Source organism: Salvelinus alpinus, chromosome 11 (assembly GCF_045679555.1).
Source record: "Salvelinus alpinus chromosome 11, SLU_Salpinus.1, whole genome shotgun sequence".
NCBI lineage: Eukaryota > Metazoa > Chordata > Actinopteri > Salmoniformes > Salmonidae > Salvelinus > Salvelinus alpinus.
The window spans coordinates 8,191,932-8,209,791 of record NC_092096.1 but is presented as its reverse complement, the minus strand read 5'-3'; the positions used below and the strand labels follow the sequence as shown (position 1 = coordinate 8,209,791).

The window sequence follows — 17,860 nt, the reverse complement described above, 5'->3', positions numbered from 1 at the left end:
GGTTCCTTCCCTATGCCCCAGCCGGCTCTTCAGGCTTTCATGCCTCAGCCCGTACATCGGGGTGTCAAGACTCGGTTGGCGGGTCAAGCGTCTGTTGCCGAGTCTACCGAGGATGCCTCAGCTAGCTCGTCAGGCTTCCATGCCTTAGCTAGCTCGTCAGGCTTCCATGCCTCAGCTAGCTCGTCAGGCTTCCATGCCTTAGCTAGCTCGTCAGGCTTCCATGCCTTAGCTAGCTCGTCAGGCTTCCATGCCTTAGCTAGCGCGTCAGGTTTTCAAGACTCGGTACGCTCGCCAGGCTCCGGCCCTTCAGGCTGCACGTAAGGTTCCTGTGCCTCTACGGAGGCGACCGGTCCGCTACTGATCCCCGGGAACGTCCCCCTGGTCGGCGTCCTGCGGCTGGAGCCGCGCGTCGGAGAGGGGGTGCTGTTATGTCTGCTCCTTCATCGGCGCGCTCTAGGTCGCCGGGCTCCCGTGCCCCAGCCAGGCTCGACAGGTTCCCGCGCTTCGGTAAGGGTGGCCGGTCCGCTCCTGATCCCCGGGATCGTCCCTGTTGTCAGCGTCCCAGCCGCGCGTCAGGGAGGGGGTACTGTCACGTATTCTCCCATCTCTGGCCTCTAGGTCACCAGACTGCTGATTATTACGCACACCTGTCACCATCGTCACACGCACCAGCGTGTCATCAGACTCACCTGGACTCCATCACATCCTTGATTTCCTTCCCTATATATGTACCTCCCTGTGGTTCCTTCCCTATTTATGTCCCTCCCTTTGGTTCCTTCCCTATTTATGTCCCTCCCTGTGGTTCCTTCCCTATTTATGTCCCTCCCTTTGGTTCCTTCCCTATTTATGTCCCTCCCTTTGGTTCCTTCCCTATTTATGTCACTCCCTTTGGTTACTTCCCTATATATGTCACTCCCTTTGGTTCCTTCCCTATATATGTCACTCCCTTTGGTTCCTTCCCTATATATGTCACTCCCTTTGGTTCCTTCCCTATCTATGTCACTCCCTTTGGTTCCTTCCCTATATATGTCACTCCCTTTGGTTCCTTCCCTATATATGTCACTCCCTTTGGTTCCTTCCCTATATATGTCACTCCCTTTGGTTCCTTCCCTATATATGTCACTCCCTTTGGTGCCTTCTCTATATATGTCACTCCCTTTGGTTCCTTCCCTATATATGTCACTCCCTTTGGTTCCTTCCCTATTTATGTCACTCCCTTTGGTTACTTCCCTATATATGTCCCTCCCTGTGGTTCCTTCCCTATTTATGTCCCTCCCTTTGGTTCCTTCCCTATTTATGTCCCTCCCTGTGGTTCCTTCCCTATTTATGTCCCTCCCTTTGGTTCCTTCCCTATTTATGTCCCTCCCTTTGGTTCCTTCCCTATTTATGTCACTCCCTTTGGTTACTTCCCTATATATGTCACTCCCTTTGGTTCCTTCCCTATATATGTCACTCCCTTTGGTTCCTTCCCTATATATGTCACTCCCTTTGGTTCCTTCCCTATATATGTCACTCCCTTTGGTTCCTTCCCTATCTATGTCACTCCCTTTGGTTCCTTCCCTATCTATGTCACTCCCTTTGGTTCCTTCCCTATATATGTCACTCCCTTTGGTTCCTTCCCTATATATGTCACTCCCTTTGGTTCCTTCCCTATATATGTCACTCCCTTTGGTTCCTTCCCTATATATGTCACTCCCTTTGGTTCCTTCTCTATATATGTCACTCCCTTTGGTTCCTTCCCTATATATGTCACTCCCTTTGGTTCCTTCCCTATTTATGTCACTCCCTTTGGTTACTTCCCTATATATGTCCCTCCCTTTGGTTCCTTCCCTATATATGTCACTCCCTTTGGTTCCTTCCCTATTTATGTCACTCCCTTTGGTTCCTTCCCTTTATATGTCACTCCCTTTGGTTCCTTCTCTATATATGTCCCTCCCTTTGGTTCCTTCCCTATATATGTCACTCCCTTTGGTTCCTTCCCTATATATGTCACTCCCTTTGGTTCCTTCCCTATATATGTCCCTCCATTTGGTTCCTTCCCTATATATGTCACTCCCTTTGGTTCCTTCCCTATATATGTCCCTCCCTGTGGTTCCTTCCCTATTTATGTCCCTCCCTGTGGTTCCTTCCCTATATATGTCCCTCCCTGTGGTTCCTTCCCTATTTATGTCACTCCCTTTGGTTCCTTCCCTATATATGTCATTCCCTTTGGTTCCTTCCCTATATATGTCACTCCCCGTGGTTCCTTCCCCAGGTGTTATTGTTTCTGTTTCAGTTTCATGTCTGTGCGTTGTTCGGGTTTCTTGTTTTGTATTATGTTTCGTTCATTTACTAAATGATTCACTCCCTGAACTTGCTTCCTGACTCCCAGACGTTACAGAATACCGCCTCACCTAAGGGAAGCATCAGGGATTGTTTTTTGTTTTTTGTGTTGGAGGTGTCGTCGGGTCTGGGTTCCGCTGCCGGGGCAACCGAGGATGCCCCAGCCGGCTCTTCAGGCTTTCATGCCTCAGCCCGTACATCGGGGTGTCAAGACTCGGTTGGCGGGTCAAGCGTCTGTTGCCGAGTCTACCGAGGATGCCTCAGCTAGCTCGTCAGGCTTCCATGCCTTAGCTAGCTCGTCAGGCTTCCATGCCTTAGCTAGCTCGTCAGGCTTCCATGCCTTAGCTAGCTCGTCAGGCTTCCATGCCTCAGCTAGCTCGTCAGGCTTCCATGCCTTAGCTAGCTCATCAGGCTTCCATGCCTTAGCTAGCTCGTCAGGCTTCCATGCCTTAGCTAGCTCGTCAGGCTTCCATGCCTTAGCTAGCTCGTCAGGCTTCCATGCCTCAGCTAGCTCGTCAGGCTTCCATGCCTTAGCTAGCTCGTCAAGCTTCCATGCCTTAGCTAGCGCGTCAGGCTTCCATGCCTCAACTAGCTCGTCAGGCTTCCATGCCTTAGCTAGCTCGTCAGGCTTCCATGCCTCAGCTAGCTCGTCAGGCTTCCATGCCTTAGCTAGCGCGTCAGGTTTTCAAGACTCGGTACGCTCGCCAGGCTCCGGGCCTTCAGGCTGCACGTAAGGTTCCTGTGCCTCTACGGAGGCGACCGGTCCGCTACTGATCCCCGGGAACGTCCCTCTGGTCGGCGTCCTGCGGCTGGAGCCGCGCGTCGGAGAGGGGGTGCTGTTATGTCTGCTCCTTCATCGGCGCGCTCTAGGTCGCCGGGCTCCCGTGCCCCAGCCAGGCTCGACAGGTTCCCGCGCTTCGGTAAAGGTGGCCGGTCCGCTCCTGATCCCCGGGATCGTCCCTGTTGTCAGCGTCCCAGCCGCGCGTCAGGGAGGGGGTACTGTCACGTATTCTCCCATCTCTGGCCTCTAGGTCACCAGACTGCTGATTATTACGCACACCTGTCACCATCGTCACACGCACCAGCGTGTCATCAGACTCACCTGGACTCCATCACATCCTTGATTTCCTTCCCTATATATGTACCTCCCTGTGGTTCCTTCCCTATTTATGTCCCTCCCTTTGGTTCCTTCCCTATTTATGTCCCTCCCTGTGGTTCCTTCCCTATTTATGTCCCTCCCTTTGGTTCCTTCCCTATTTATGTCCCTCCCTTTGGTTCCTTCCCTATATATGTCCCTCCCTTTGGTTCCTTCCCTATATATGTCCCTCCCTTTGGTTCCTTCCCTATTTATGTCCCTCCCTTTGGTTCCTTCCCTATATATGTCCCTCCCTGTGGTTCCTTCCCTATTTATGTCCCTCCCTGTGGTTCCTTCCCTATATATGTCCCTCCCTGTGGTTCCTTCCCTATATATGTCACTCCCTTTGGTTCCTTCCCTATTTATGTCCCTCCCTTTGGTTCCTTCCCTATATATGTCCCTCCCTTTGGTGCCTTCCCTATTTATGTCCCTCCCTTTGGTTCCTTCCCTATTTATGTCCCTCCCTTTGGTTCCTTCCCTATTTATGTCCCTCCCTGTGGTTCCTTCCCTATTTATGTCCCTCTCTGTGGTTCCTTCCCTATTTATGTCCCTCCCTTTGGTTCCTTCCCTATTTATGTCCCTCCCTTTGGTTCCTTCCCTATTTATGTCCCTCCCTTTGGTTCCTTCCCTATTTATGTCCCTCCCTGTGGTTCCTTCCCTATTTATGTCCCTCTCTGTGGTTCCTTCCCTATTTATGTCCCTCCCTGTGGTTCCTTCCCTATATATGTCCCTCTCTGTGGTTCCTTCCCTATATATGTCCCTCCCTGTGGTTCCTTCCCTATTTATGTCCCTCTCTGTGGTTCCTTCCCTATATATGTCCCTCCCTGTGGTTCCTTCCCTATTTATGTCCCGCCCTTTGGTTCCTTCCCTATTTATGTCCCTCTCTGTGGTTCCTTCCCTATTTATGTCCCTCCCTTTGGTTCCTTCCCTATACATGTCCCTCCCTTTGGTTCCTTCCCTATTTATGTCCCTCCCTTTGGTTCCTTCCCTATTTATGTCCCTCCCTGTGGTTCCTTCCACAGGCGTTGTTGTTTCTATATCAGTTTCATGTCGGTGCGTTGTTCGGATTTCTTGTCTTGTTCATGTTTGTTTATTTATTAAATGTATTCACTTCCTGAACTTGCTTCCCGACTCTCAGCGTACATCGTTACAGTTCTCCCTGCCGCATGAAAACATGTGTAGAATTGTAGGGAACTAGCTTTGAAAAAGCCAAATGTTCTCTCTGCCCCATGACACAATGTGTAGAATTGTAGGAAACTAGCTTTGAAACAGCCAAATGTTCTCTCTGCCACATGACAAAATGTGTAGAATAGCAGGAAACTAGTTTTGAAACAGCCAAATGTTCTCTCTGCCACATGACAAAATGTGTAGAATTGCAGGAAACTAGTTTTGAAACAGCAAAATGTTCTCTCTGCCACATGACAAAATGTGTAGAATTGCAAGAAAATTAACTTTTAAAATGGCTGCATTTTCTCTCCGCCAACAAGAGGGGTGTGAGAGGTCAGGGGTCACATGGGTTGCGAGGTCGGGGTTTGTTATTACGTCAACAGATGACAACACCCATCCTGACTGCCACCTAGGAAACGTGTGTCACCAGACCTTCTGAAGTAGCAGTGGACTAGCTCTGAGGGAATAGTACACGTCCGTAACCGTGGTGACCTCTCCTTATCTCTGAGTTGTTTCAGAACCAGCTATCTACCCGGAGCGTTCCTGGCCAATCAAATCTACTGTCGTTGCCCGGCAGTCTCCATTTATCCCCACGCCAACTAGTAGGAAGCCAGGCCTGTTTGTCTAGAGACTAGCGAGAAGCCAAACGGTACTGAGGGGGAAGCCAAGGCTTGACTGTAACAGGAGGGTACACACACACACACACACACACACACACACACACACACACACACACACACACACACACACACACACACACACACACACACACACACACACACACACACACACACACACACAGACACGGGGAGAACTCTCTCCAGCACTGTGGTCTGACCTGCCTTGCTTGTAGAGGAACCAAACATATAAAAGGCTGTGGCCATCAGCCAGTTAGCAGGCTACAAGGGGAACTGCACAGTACATCTGATTAATGCTGGCTGGATCTCCCCTTATAACCCACTGGGAAACTGGGCTGCTTGGCAGGGCCTGTCTGTCTGTCTGTCTGTCTGTCTATCTGACCACCTGTCTGCCTGTATCTGTCTATCTGACCACCTGTCTGTCTGTCTGTGTCTGTGTATCTGACCACCTGTCTGTCTGTCTGTATCTGTGTATCTGACCACCTGTCTGTCTGTCTGTATCTGTGTATCTGACCACCTGTCTGTCTGTCTGTCTGTGTCTATCTGACCACCTGTCTGTCTGTCTGTCTGTATCTGTGTATCTGACCACCTGTCTGTCTGTCTGTATCTGTGTATCTGACCACCTGTCTGTCTGTCTGTCTGTCTGTCTGTCTGTCTGTCTGTCTGTCTGTCTAGACAAACCCCAGACGTCTGTCTGTCTGTCTAACAAACCCCAGACGTCTGTCTGTCTGTCTGTCTGTCTGTCTGTCTGTCTGTCTGTCTGTCTGTCTGTCTGTCTGTCTGTATCTGTCTATCTGACCACCTGTCTGCCTGTATCTGTCTATCTGACCACCTGTCTGTCTGTCTGTGTCTGTGTATCTGACCACCTGTCTGTCTGTCTGTATCTGTGTATCTGACCACCTGTCTGTCTGTCTGTATCTGTGTATCTGACCACCTGTCTGTCTGTCTGTCTGTCTGTGTCTATCTGACCACCTGTCTGTCTGTCTGTATCTGTGTATCTGACCACCTGTCTGTCTGTCTGTATCTGTGTATCTGACCACCTGTCTGTCTGTCTGTCTGTCTGTCTGTCTAGACAAACCCCAGACGTCTGTCTGTCTGTCTAACAAACCCCAGACGTCTGTCTGTCTGTCTGTCTGTCTGTCTGACCACCTGTCTGTATCTGTCTATCTGACCACCTGTCTGTCTGTATCTGTCTGTCTGACCACCTGTCGGTCTGTCTGTATCTGACCACCTGTCTGTCTGACCACCTGTCTGTCTGTCTGTCTGTCTGCATCTGACCACATGTCTGTATCTGTCTATCTGACCACCAGTCTGTGGGGGGGGGGGGGGGGGGGGTGTATGGTGTGTGGTGTGGGGGCGTGTGGGGGGGTGTATGGTGTGTGGTGTGGGGGCGTGTGGGGGGGTGTATGGTGTGTGGTGTGTGGGCGTGTGGGGGGGGGCCCAGCCAAACAGTGAGTAGGTGCAGGATGGGGGAATGAAGCCCTGGATCAGCTCTGTTCAGACTGACCTTGGCAGTTCCTGTCAGCTGGACGACAAACACACCCAGAGGAGAGGGGAATGGAAGTACTGCTAACCCACGCCATGGGAACAAACCCCAGAAGTATTTGCATGAAAGAGCTGTGAGCTGTATATATATATATATATGTCTCCATACAAATGGTTGCAATGAAACAGTCCCAACGTACTGCTGTTCCACTGAACTGCTGTTCCAGCCTCCCAGATCTGATGGACAACAGCAGAGACTGCTGTCCCAACCTCCCAGATCTGATGGACAACAGCAGAGACTAGACTGCTGTCCCAACCTCCCAGATCTGATGGACAACAGCAGAGACTGCTGTCCCAACCTCCCAGATCTGATGGACAACAGCAGAGACTAGACTGCTGTCCCAACCTCCCAGATCTGATGGACAACAGCAGAGACTAGACTGCTGTCCCAACCTCCCAGATCTGATGGACAACAGTAGAGACTAGACTGCTGTCCCAACCTCCCAGATCTGATGGACAACAGCAGAGACTAGACTGCTGTCCCAACCTCCCAGATCTTATGGACAACAGCAGAGACTGCTGTACCAACCTCCCAGATCTGATGGACAACAGCAGAGACTAGACTGCTGTCCCTACCTCCCAGATCTGATGGACAACAGCAGAGACTAGACTGCTGTCCCAACCTCCCAGATCTGATGGACAACAGCAGAGACTAGACTGCTGTCCCAACCTCCCAGATCTGATGGACAACAGCAGAGACTAGACTGCTGTCCCAACCTCCCAGATCTGATGGACAACAGCAGAGACTGAACTGCTGTCCCAACCTCCCAGATCTGATGGACAACAGCAGACACTAGAGAAGAGAGAAACGGGTAAACAGAAGAGAGGAAGAGCAGGAATGAAGGATGACCTTGATAACAGAATAGAAGAGGAGGAGAGGTAGAGGAGGAGAGAGGAAGAGCAGGAATGAAGGATGACCTTGATAACTGACAAAGTGCAGCAGCTGTTTTCTCTCCATCGTGTATTTCTCCCCTGGGGACAATGGTGAAGAAGTATACAACCTACAGTTAACAGACATCCACTCCAGAAAAGAACAACAGAATAGAAGAGGAGAGGAGGAGAGGGCAGGGGAGGAGAGAGGAGAGGGCAGGGGAGGAGAGAGGAGAGGAGAGGGCAGGGGAGGAGAGAGGAGAGGGCAGGGGAGGAGAGAGGAGAGGAGAGGGCAGGGGAGGAGAGAGGAGAGGAGGAGAGGGCAGGGGAGGAGAGAGGAGAGGAGGAGAGGGCAGGGGAGGAGAGGGCAGGGTGAGGAGAGAGGAGAGGGCAGGGTGAGGAGAGAGGAGAGGGCAGGGGAGGAGAGAGGAGAGGGCAGGGTGAGGAGAGAGGAGAGGAGGAGAGGGCAGGGGAGGAGAGGGCAGGGTGAGGAGAGAGGAGAGGGCAGGGGAGGAGAGAGGAGAGGGCAGGGGAGGAGAGGGCAGGGTGAGGAGAGAGGAGAGGGCAGGGGAGGAGAGAGGAGAGGAGGAGAGGGCAGGGGAGGAGAGGGCAGGGTGAGGAGAGAGGAGAGGGCAGGGGAGGAGAGAGGAGAGGGCAGGGGAGGAGAGAGGAGAGGGCAGGGGAGGAGAGAGGAGAGGGCAGGGTGAGGAGAGAGGAGAGGGCAGGGGAGGAGAGAGGAGAGGGCAGGGGAGGAGAGGTGAGAGGGCAGGGTGAGGAGAGAGGAGAGGGCAGGGTGAGGAGAGAGGAGAGGGCAGGGTGAGGAGAGAGGAGAGGGCAGGGTGAGGAGAGAGGAGAGGGCAGGGTGAGGAGAGAGGAGAGGGCAGGGTGAGGAGAGAGGAGAGGGCAGGGTGAGGAGAGAGGAGAGGGCAGGGGAGGAGAGAGGAGAGGGCAGGGTGAGGAGAGAGGAGAGGGCAGGGGAGGAGAGAGGAGAGGGCAGGGGAGGAGAGAGGAGAGGGCAGGGTGAGGAGAGGGCAGGGGAGGAGAGGAGGAGAGGGCAGGGGAGGAGAGAGGAGAGGGCAGGGTGAGGAGAGAGGAGAGGGCAGGGTGAGGAGAGAGGAGAGGGCAGGGTGAGGAGAGAGGAGAGGGCAGGGTGAGGAGAGAGGAGAGGGCAGGGGAGGAGAGAGGAGAGGGCAGGGTGAGGAGAGAGGAGAGGGCAGGGGAGGAGAGAGGAGAAGGCAGGGTGAGGAGAGAGGAGAGGGCAGGGGAGGAGAGAGGAGAGGGCAGGGTGAGGAGAGAGGAGAGGGCAGGGTGAGGAGAGAGGAGAGGGCAGGGTGAGGAGAGAGGAGAGGGCAGGGTGAGGAGAGAGGAGAGGGCAGGGGAGGAGAGAGGAGAGGGCAGGGTGAGGAGAGAGGAGAGGGCAGGGGAGGAGAGAGGAGAGGGCAGGGGAGGAGAGAGGAGAGGGCATGGTGAGGAGAGGGCAAGGGAGGAGAGAGGAGAGGGCAGGGGAGGAGAGAGGAGAGGGCAGGGTGAGGAGAGAGGAGAGGGCAGGGTGAGGAGAGAGGAGAGGGCAGGAGAGAGGAGAGGGCAGGGTGAGGAGAGGGCAGGGGAGGAGAGAGGAGAGGGCAGGAGAGAGGAGAGGGCAGGGTGAGGAGAGTGCAGGGGAGGAGAGTGCAGGGGAGGAGAGTGCAGGGGAGGAGAGAGGAGAGGGCAGGGGAGGAGAGGAGGGGAGAGGAGGAGAGAGGAGAGGGCAGGGGAGGGGGGGAGAGAGGAGAGGGCAGGGGAGGTGGAGGAGGGAGAGGAGGGGAGGGGAGAGGAGGAGAGAGGAGAGGGCAGGGGAGGAGAGGGGGAGAGAGGAGAGGAGAGAGGGCAGAGGAGGAGAGGTAGAGGAGAGGATGGGAGGGGAGAGGAGGAGAGAGGGCAGGGGAGGAGAGGGAGAGGAGGGGATGGGAGAGGAGGAGAGAGGAGAGGGAAGGAAAGGGAGGGGAGGGGAGAGGAGGAGAGGGCAGGGGAAGAGCGGTAGAGGGGAGAGGAGGAGAGGGCAGGGGAGGAGAGGGAGAGGGAAGGTGAGGAGGTAGAGGATAAGGCAGGGGAGGAGAGGTAGAGGAGAGGTGAGGAGGTAGAGGAGAGGGCAGGGAGGAGAAGGAGAGGGAAGGGGGGGAGGTAGAGGAGAAGGCAGGGGAGGAGAGGTAGAGGAGAGGTGAGTAGGTAGAGGAGAGGGCAAGGGAGGAGAAGGAGAGGGAAGGGGGGGAGAGGAGGAGAGGGCAGCGTAGGAGAGTTGTAGAAGAGACCAGGGGAGGAGAGAAAGAGAGAGGTAGAAGAGGCCAGGGGAGGAGAGAAAGAGAGGTAGAGGAGAGGGCAGGGGAGGAGAGGTGGAGAGGAAAGCATATCTCTCTCCCTGTTTTGTCAACATGCTTCTCCCTCTGGACTTCCCAAGGTCTCAGACGTGTTCTTATCAGGAGGAGAGGAGGAGAGGAGGAGAGGAGGGAGGAGGAGAGAAGAGGAGGGAGGAGGAGAGGAGAGGAGGAGAGGAGAGGAGGACAATTAATTCCTACCAGTGCCCCAGGAGATGTTGACTAGCTAGCTGCCAGCCACGCCAACTGGGTTAGGAGTCAGCAGAGGCTCATGTCTGTCCTAACTAAGGCTGCTTTCCAAATGGCCCTCTATTCCCCATGTAGTGCACTACTGTTGACCCATAATAGTATAAAACATCCAGAATGGAGAAAGAACCATTGAAATCACTTAGCATGTATGTGATGCCACCCTAGGGTCAACTCATAAAGCAAATTTAAAACTTGTAGTATTCAAAAACATAAAATACCGCCAAATACTGTGTATACTGTATATACAAACAAAATATTTTCAAATACTGTGATATGACATGTTGGCCATATCGCCCAGCCCTACTAATAGCCTAATACCTCTAATAGCCTAACAACTAATAATAGCCAAATAAATAATAACAGCCTAATAACTAATAATAGCCTAATAAATAATAATAGCCCAATAACTAATACCTCTAATAGCCTAATAACTAATAACGATAATAGCCTAATAACTAATAATAGCCTAATAACTAATAAATAATAATAGCCGAATAACTAATAATAGCCTAATAATTATTAACTAATAATAGCCTAATAACTAATAATAGCCTAATAACTAACAATAGCCAAATAAATAATAATAGCCTAATAATTATTAACTAATAATAGCCTAATAACTAATAATAGCCAAATAAATAATAACGATAATAGCCTAATAACTAACAAATAATAATAGCCGAATAACTAATAATAGCCTAATAATTAATAATAGCCTAATAACTAATAATAGCCTAATAACTAATAATAGCCTAATAACTAATAATAGCCTAACAACTAATAATAGCCTAATAAATAATAATAGCCGAATAACTAATACCTCTAATAGCCTAATAACTAATAATAGCCAAATAAATAATAACGCTAATAGCCTAATAACTAACAAATAATAATAGCCGAATAACTAATAATAGCCTAATAATTAATAATAGCCTAATAACTAATAATAGCCTAACAACGAATAACAGCCTAACAACTAATAATAGACTAATAAATAATAGCATAATAACTAATAATATAATAACTAATAATAGCCTAATAATTAATAACTCGAATAGCCTAATAACTAATAATAGCTGAATAATTAATAACTAATAATAGCCTAATAACTAATAATAGCCTAATAACTAATAATAGTCTAATAACTAATAATAGCCTAATAACTAATAACAGCCTAACACCTAATAATAGACTAATAAATAATAGCATAATAACTAATAATATAATAACTAATAATAGCATAATAACTAATAATAGCATAATAACTAATAATAGCATAATAACTAATAATAGACTAATAACTAATAGCCTAATAACTAATAATATCATAATAACTAATAATAGCCTAATAACTAATAATAGCATAATAACTAATAATAGACTAATAACTAATAGCCTAATAACTAATAATACCGTAATAACTAATAATAGCCTAATAACTAATAATAGCATAATAACTAATAATAGCCTAACAACTCTAATAGCCTAACAACTAATAATAGCCTATTAACTAATAATAGCATAATAACTAATAATATCGTAATAACTAATAATAGCCTAATAACTAATAATAGATTAATAACTAATAGCCTAATAACTAATAATATCATAATAACTAATAATATCATAATAACTAATAATATCATAATAACTCTAATAGCCTAATAACTCTAATAGCCTAACAACTCTAATAGCCTAACAACTCTAATAGCCTAATAACTCTAATAGCCTAATAACTCTAATAGCCTAATAACTCTAATAGCATAACAACTCTAATAGCATAACAACTCTAATAGCCTAATAACTCTAATAGCCTAATAACTCTAATAGCCTAATAACTCTAATAGCCTAATAACTCTAATAGCCTAATAACTCTAATAGCCTAATAACTCTAATAGCCTAACAACTCTAATAGCCTAATAACTCTAATAGCCTAATAACTCTAATAGCCTAATAACTCTAATAGCCTAACAACTCTAATAGCCTAACAACTCTAATAGCCTAACAACTCTAATAGCCTAACAACGCTAATAGCCTAACAACTCTAATAGCATAACAACTCTAATAGCCTAACAACTCTAATAGCATAACAACTCTAATAGCCTAACAACTCTAATAGCCTAACAACTCTAATAGCCTAACAACTCTAATAGCATAACAACTCTAATAGCCTAACAACTCTTATAGCCTAACAACTCTAATAGCCTAATAACTCTAATAGCATAACAACACTAATAGCCTAACAACTCTAATAGCCTAACAACTCTAATAGCCTAACAACTCTAATAGCCTAACAACTCTAATAGCCTAACAACTCTAATAGCCTAACAACTCTAATAGCCTAACAACTCTAATAGCCTAACAACTCTAATAGCCTAACAACTCTAATAGCCTAACAACTCTAATAGCATAACAACTCTAATAGCCTAACAACTCTAATAGCATAACAACTCTAATAGCCTAACAACTCTAATAGCCTAACAACTCTAATAGCCTAACAGCTCTAATAGCATAACAACTCTAATAGCCTAACAACTCTAATAGCCTAACAGCTCTAATAGCCTAACAGCTCTAATAGCCTAACAACTCTAATAGCCTAACAACTCTAATAGCCTAACAACTCTAATAGCCTAACAACTCTAATAGCCTAACAACTCTAATAGCCTAACAACGCTAATAGCCTAACAACTCTAATAGCCTAACAACTCTAATAGCCTAACAACTCTAATAGCCTAATAACTCTAATAGCCTAACAACTCTAATAGCCTAACAACTCTAATAGCCTAACAACTCTAATAGCCTAACAACTCTAATAGCATAACAACTCTAATAGCCTAACAACTCTAATAGCCTAACAACTCTAATAGCCTAACAACTCTAATAGCCTAACAGCGCTAATAGCCTAACAACTCTAATAGCCTAACCTGATCCTACTGCTTTGATTGGATAGAGGCTTTAACTACGCTCCCTTCACATCTCTCTCCATCGCTCATTTCACTTGCTGCTGTTTACCGCTACTATGAGTATTAGCTGAACATGGTGCATGTTCAGAGTGATAACCAGCTAACGTTAGCTAACTACGTTGGCTCTTAGCTCCCATCTGATATCTTTACACCATCTTTATCTAGCCAGCTAGCTAGCATAGTAGCTAATATAGCTAGCGAATATAGCTAGCGAGCTAACACCACAGATGAAAGGGTAAGTTGTCGTAATCTTTGCTAACAGGTCACATAGCTATCTGCTTAGCTAGCTTAATTATTCCATGCATCTCCGGGAACATCGACACAAGCCTTATTATTAGTGAATTAATTAAACTATTATTTGTAAAAATAGTTTGATTTTGGTCACTGCGTCAATTCATCCATTTTTCAATACTGCATCTTTCTGTTGGAGAAGGAGCTAGCCTGCCGCTGTTGATTTTCCCAGCTAGACATTCCTGGGCAGTGCAGTGCTCGTGGCTCAGGCAGTGAGTGGTGGCTGGCATAGCAGCAGCTTTGTAGAGGGACATAGATAGAGAAGGGCCGATAGACTAGAAAAGGTCAATACTGGCCCGATATATCGGCTTGGACAATTATCGGTCGCTCTCTACTACACGGAGCTACACAGGGCTACACAGGGCTACACAGAGCTACACAGGGCTACACAGAGCTACACAGGGCTACACAGAGCTACACAGGGCTACACAGGGCTACACAGAGCTACACAGAGCTACACAGAGCCACACAGAGCTACACAGAGCTACATAGGGCTACACAGAGCTACACAGAGCTAGATAGGGCTACACATGGCTACACAGAGCTACATATAGGGCTACACAGGGCTACACAGAGCTACACAGAGCTAGATAGGGCTACACAGAGCTACACAGAGCTACATAGGGCTACACAGAGCTACACAGAGCTACATAGAGCTAGATAGGGCTACACAGAGCACAGGCAGGTCTTTTTCTCCTCATCTCTCCTCTCCTCTCCTCTCCTTCTTCTCCTCTCCTCTCCTCGAACCCAAGTCACCCCTTTAACTCCTGCTGTGTGTTTCTATGTCAAATCCATGTCAAACCATGACATAACCAACCAGAGTACACAATCTGCTCTGAAAAACACAGGGGGGAGCGCTTCCCCAATTGCATGCTATTCCCTATGTAGGGCCCTACTGTTGAGCAGGGCCCTATGGTCATATAGGGAATAGGGTGCCATTTGAGCCACAGCCGGGATAATGTGCTCCTGACTGTAGTTGTGCCAGAGATCCTGACTGACGTTGTTTCGGTGTCATCGGGGCCAACGTGTGGGTGGATGAGGTAGTTAGGTGTACCTGGACCTCACTGGGGTGTGTGTGTGTGTGTGTGTGTGTGTGTGTGTGTGTGTGTGTGTGTGTGTGTGTGTGTGTGTGTGTGTGTGTGTGTGTGTGTGTGTGTGTGTGTGTGTGTGTGTGTGTGTGTGTGTCGTAGGTGTGTAAGTACGTAGGTGTGTAAGTACGTAGGTGTGTAAGTGTGTATATACTGTAGGTGTGTAAGTACGTAGGTGTGTGTGTGTGTGCGTACTGTAGGTGCGTAAGTGCGTAGGTGTGTGTGTGTGCGCACTGTAGGTACGTAAGTGCGTGTGTGTGTGTGCGTACTGTAGGTGCGTAAGTGCGTAGGTGTGTGTGTACCTGGCCCTTGCAGGCCCCAGTACAAAGGAAATCTAGCAATACCTCTATCTGCTTTATCAGCTCGGTCCAAGGGTTCAGTGACAGTCTGGAGAGGGGAGTTGACCAACTGATGTAGTGGCGAGCTGCTCTGACGGGGACTACAGGGAGGCATCCAGCCACAGCAGCTGATAGACGGGATGTATCCCAAACGACACACCCTATTCCACACAGGGCTCTGGTCAAGAGTCGTGCGCTATGAAGATAATTTGGGACGCACTGCCGAGTGTTCAGAAAGCTTCCGTCACTCTCCTTCACTCAGGCCCTCTCTCTACATCTTAGCCTGACATCTCTATCCACCCTGATACCTCTAACATACCCTTTAATATAAATATATCCACCCTGATACCTCTAACATACCCTTTAATCTAAATATATCCACACTGATACCTCTACCATATCCTTTAACCTAAATATATCCACCCTGATACCTCTAACATACCCTTTAATCTAAATATATCCACCCTGATACCTCTCACATACCCTTTAATCTAAATATATCCACACTGATACCTCTAACATACCCTTTAATCTAAATATATCCACCCTGATACCTCTAACATACCCTTTAATATAAATATATCCACCCTGATACCTCTACCATACCCTTTAATCTAAATATATCCACCCTGATACCTCTACCATTCCCTTTAATCGAAATATATCCACCCTGATACCTCTAGCATACCCTTTAATCTAAATATATCCACCCTGATACCTCTATCATACCCTTTAATCTAAATATATCCACACCGATACCTCTAACATACCCTTTAATCTAAATATATCCACACTGATACCTCTACCATACCCTTTAATCTAAATATATCCACACTGATACCTCTACCATACCCTTTAATCTAAATATATCCACACTGATGCCTCTAACATACCCTTTAATCTAAATATATCCACACTGATACCTCTAGCATACCCTTTAATCTAAATATATCCACACTGATACCTCTAGCATACCCTTTAATCTAAATATATCCACCCTGATACCTCTAACATACCCTTTAATCTAAATATATCCACCCTGATACCTCTAACATACCCTTTAATCTAAATATATCCACCCTGATACCTCTAACATACCCTTTAATCTAAATATATCCACACGGATACCTCTAACATACCCTTTAATCTAAATATTTCCACACTGATACCTCTAACATACCCTTTAATCTAAATATATCCACACTGATACCTCTAACATACCCTTTAATCTAAATATATCCACACTGATACCTCTATATCTGAGCTCAAATGACTCAGAAACACCTTAACAGCTGACACGTTATATCATGTTAAATGTGTATCAGGTTTAAAACGACTTGTGGAAAGATTTGTTTGTGTCGTGTTGAGATTTCCATATACGAGCATGCACGCACACACACACACATTCAGTGTTTGGTGGAATGGGGTCAAAGGTGACTCACCCATTTCCTGGGTCTGCCTCTAGGTCTCTTCTCTCCAGAGGCCAGGGCTTTCTGCAAAGCAAACACAAGACTCGTCATTAGACACAACATATAGAAAATACATCTAGAAATATATGTAGAAATATATATATAGAAAAAATATCAAGAAATAAATATATAGAAAATATCAAGAAATAAATCTAGAAATATATATAGAAATATATATACAGAAAAATATCAAGAAATAAATATACATAAAAATATCAAGAAATAAATCTAGAAATATATAGAGAAAAATATAAAGAAATAAATCTAGAAATATATAGAGAAAAATATCAAGAAATAAATCTAGAAATATATCTAGAAATATATATATAGAAAAATATCAAGAAATAAATATATAGAAAATATCAAGAAATAAATCTAGAAATAAATCCAGAAATATATCTAGAAATATATCTCATATATGATAGTTGTTATTCATTTATCCCCCTGCAGGGATAACAGAAAAAACAAATACATGAACATGACATCTTTGAAATGTAGCAGATACTCTTATCCAGAGCTACTTACAATCAGTTACACACTCTTAGAAAAAAGGGTTAGAGAACGGTTATTTGGCTGTCCCCATAGGAGAACCCTTTGAAGAACCCTTTTGGGTTCTATGTAGATCCCTCCCTCCCTCCCTCCCTCCCTCCCTCCCTCCCAGAGGAGTAGCAGCAAGATAAGCAGGTATGTCAGACAGGCAGTTACATCTTGTTACAGTCATTGAGCTCATCCGAACACTAACAGCTTCACTGTAATCAGTCCACTATGGGCCCTGGTCAAAAGTACACTCTTAGAAAAAAGGGTTCTTCCACTGTCCCCCACGTGAGAACCCTTTTGGGTTCCAGGTAGAACTCTTTTGGGTTCCAGGTAGAACTCTTTTGGGTTCCAGGTAGAACTCTTTTGGGTTCCAGGTAGAACTCTTTTGGGTTCCATGTAGTTGGATTATCGCTGCACCTGCGATAAAATCTGGCAAATATGTGTAATATGTGTACTATGTGTAATATGTGTAATGTGTGTACTGTGTGTACTGTGTGTAATATGTGTACTATGTGTAATATGTGTACTATGTGTAATATGTGTAATATGTGTAATATGTGTACTATGTGTAATATGTGTAATATGAGTACTATGTGTAATATGTGTAATGTCTGTAATATGTGTACTATGTGTAATATGTGTAATATGTGTACGCGACCAATAACATTTTATTTGATAATTGTCTCAGACGGTAGAGCTATACGGCTTCTTCTTCTCATGTCTCTGTGACTGCCTCGTCTTCCTCCTCTTCCTCTTCCACCTCCTCCTCTACCTCCTCCTCTACCTCCACCTCCTCCTCTACCTCTACCTCCACCTCCTCCTCTACCTCCACCTCCTCCTCTACCTCCTCCTCTACCTCCACCTCCTCCTCTACCTCCACCTCCTCCTCTACCTCCA

General features: G+C 46.7%; 1 protein-coding gene across 1 annotated transcript in view; it reads right to left on the bottom strand.

The window, feature by feature from the left end:
• The window catches only part of hmga2 (high mobility group AT-hook 2), a 112,056-nt gene that overhangs the window by 51,877 nt on the left and 42,319 nt on the right, over positions 1–17,860 (bottom strand). The window contains exon 3 of the mRNA XM_071331645.1: positions 16,400–16,450. Within this exon, the coding sequence (XP_071187746.1) occupies positions 16,400–16,450 (51 nt within the window). The remainder of the gene's footprint in view (positions 1–16,399; positions 16,451–17,860) is intronic.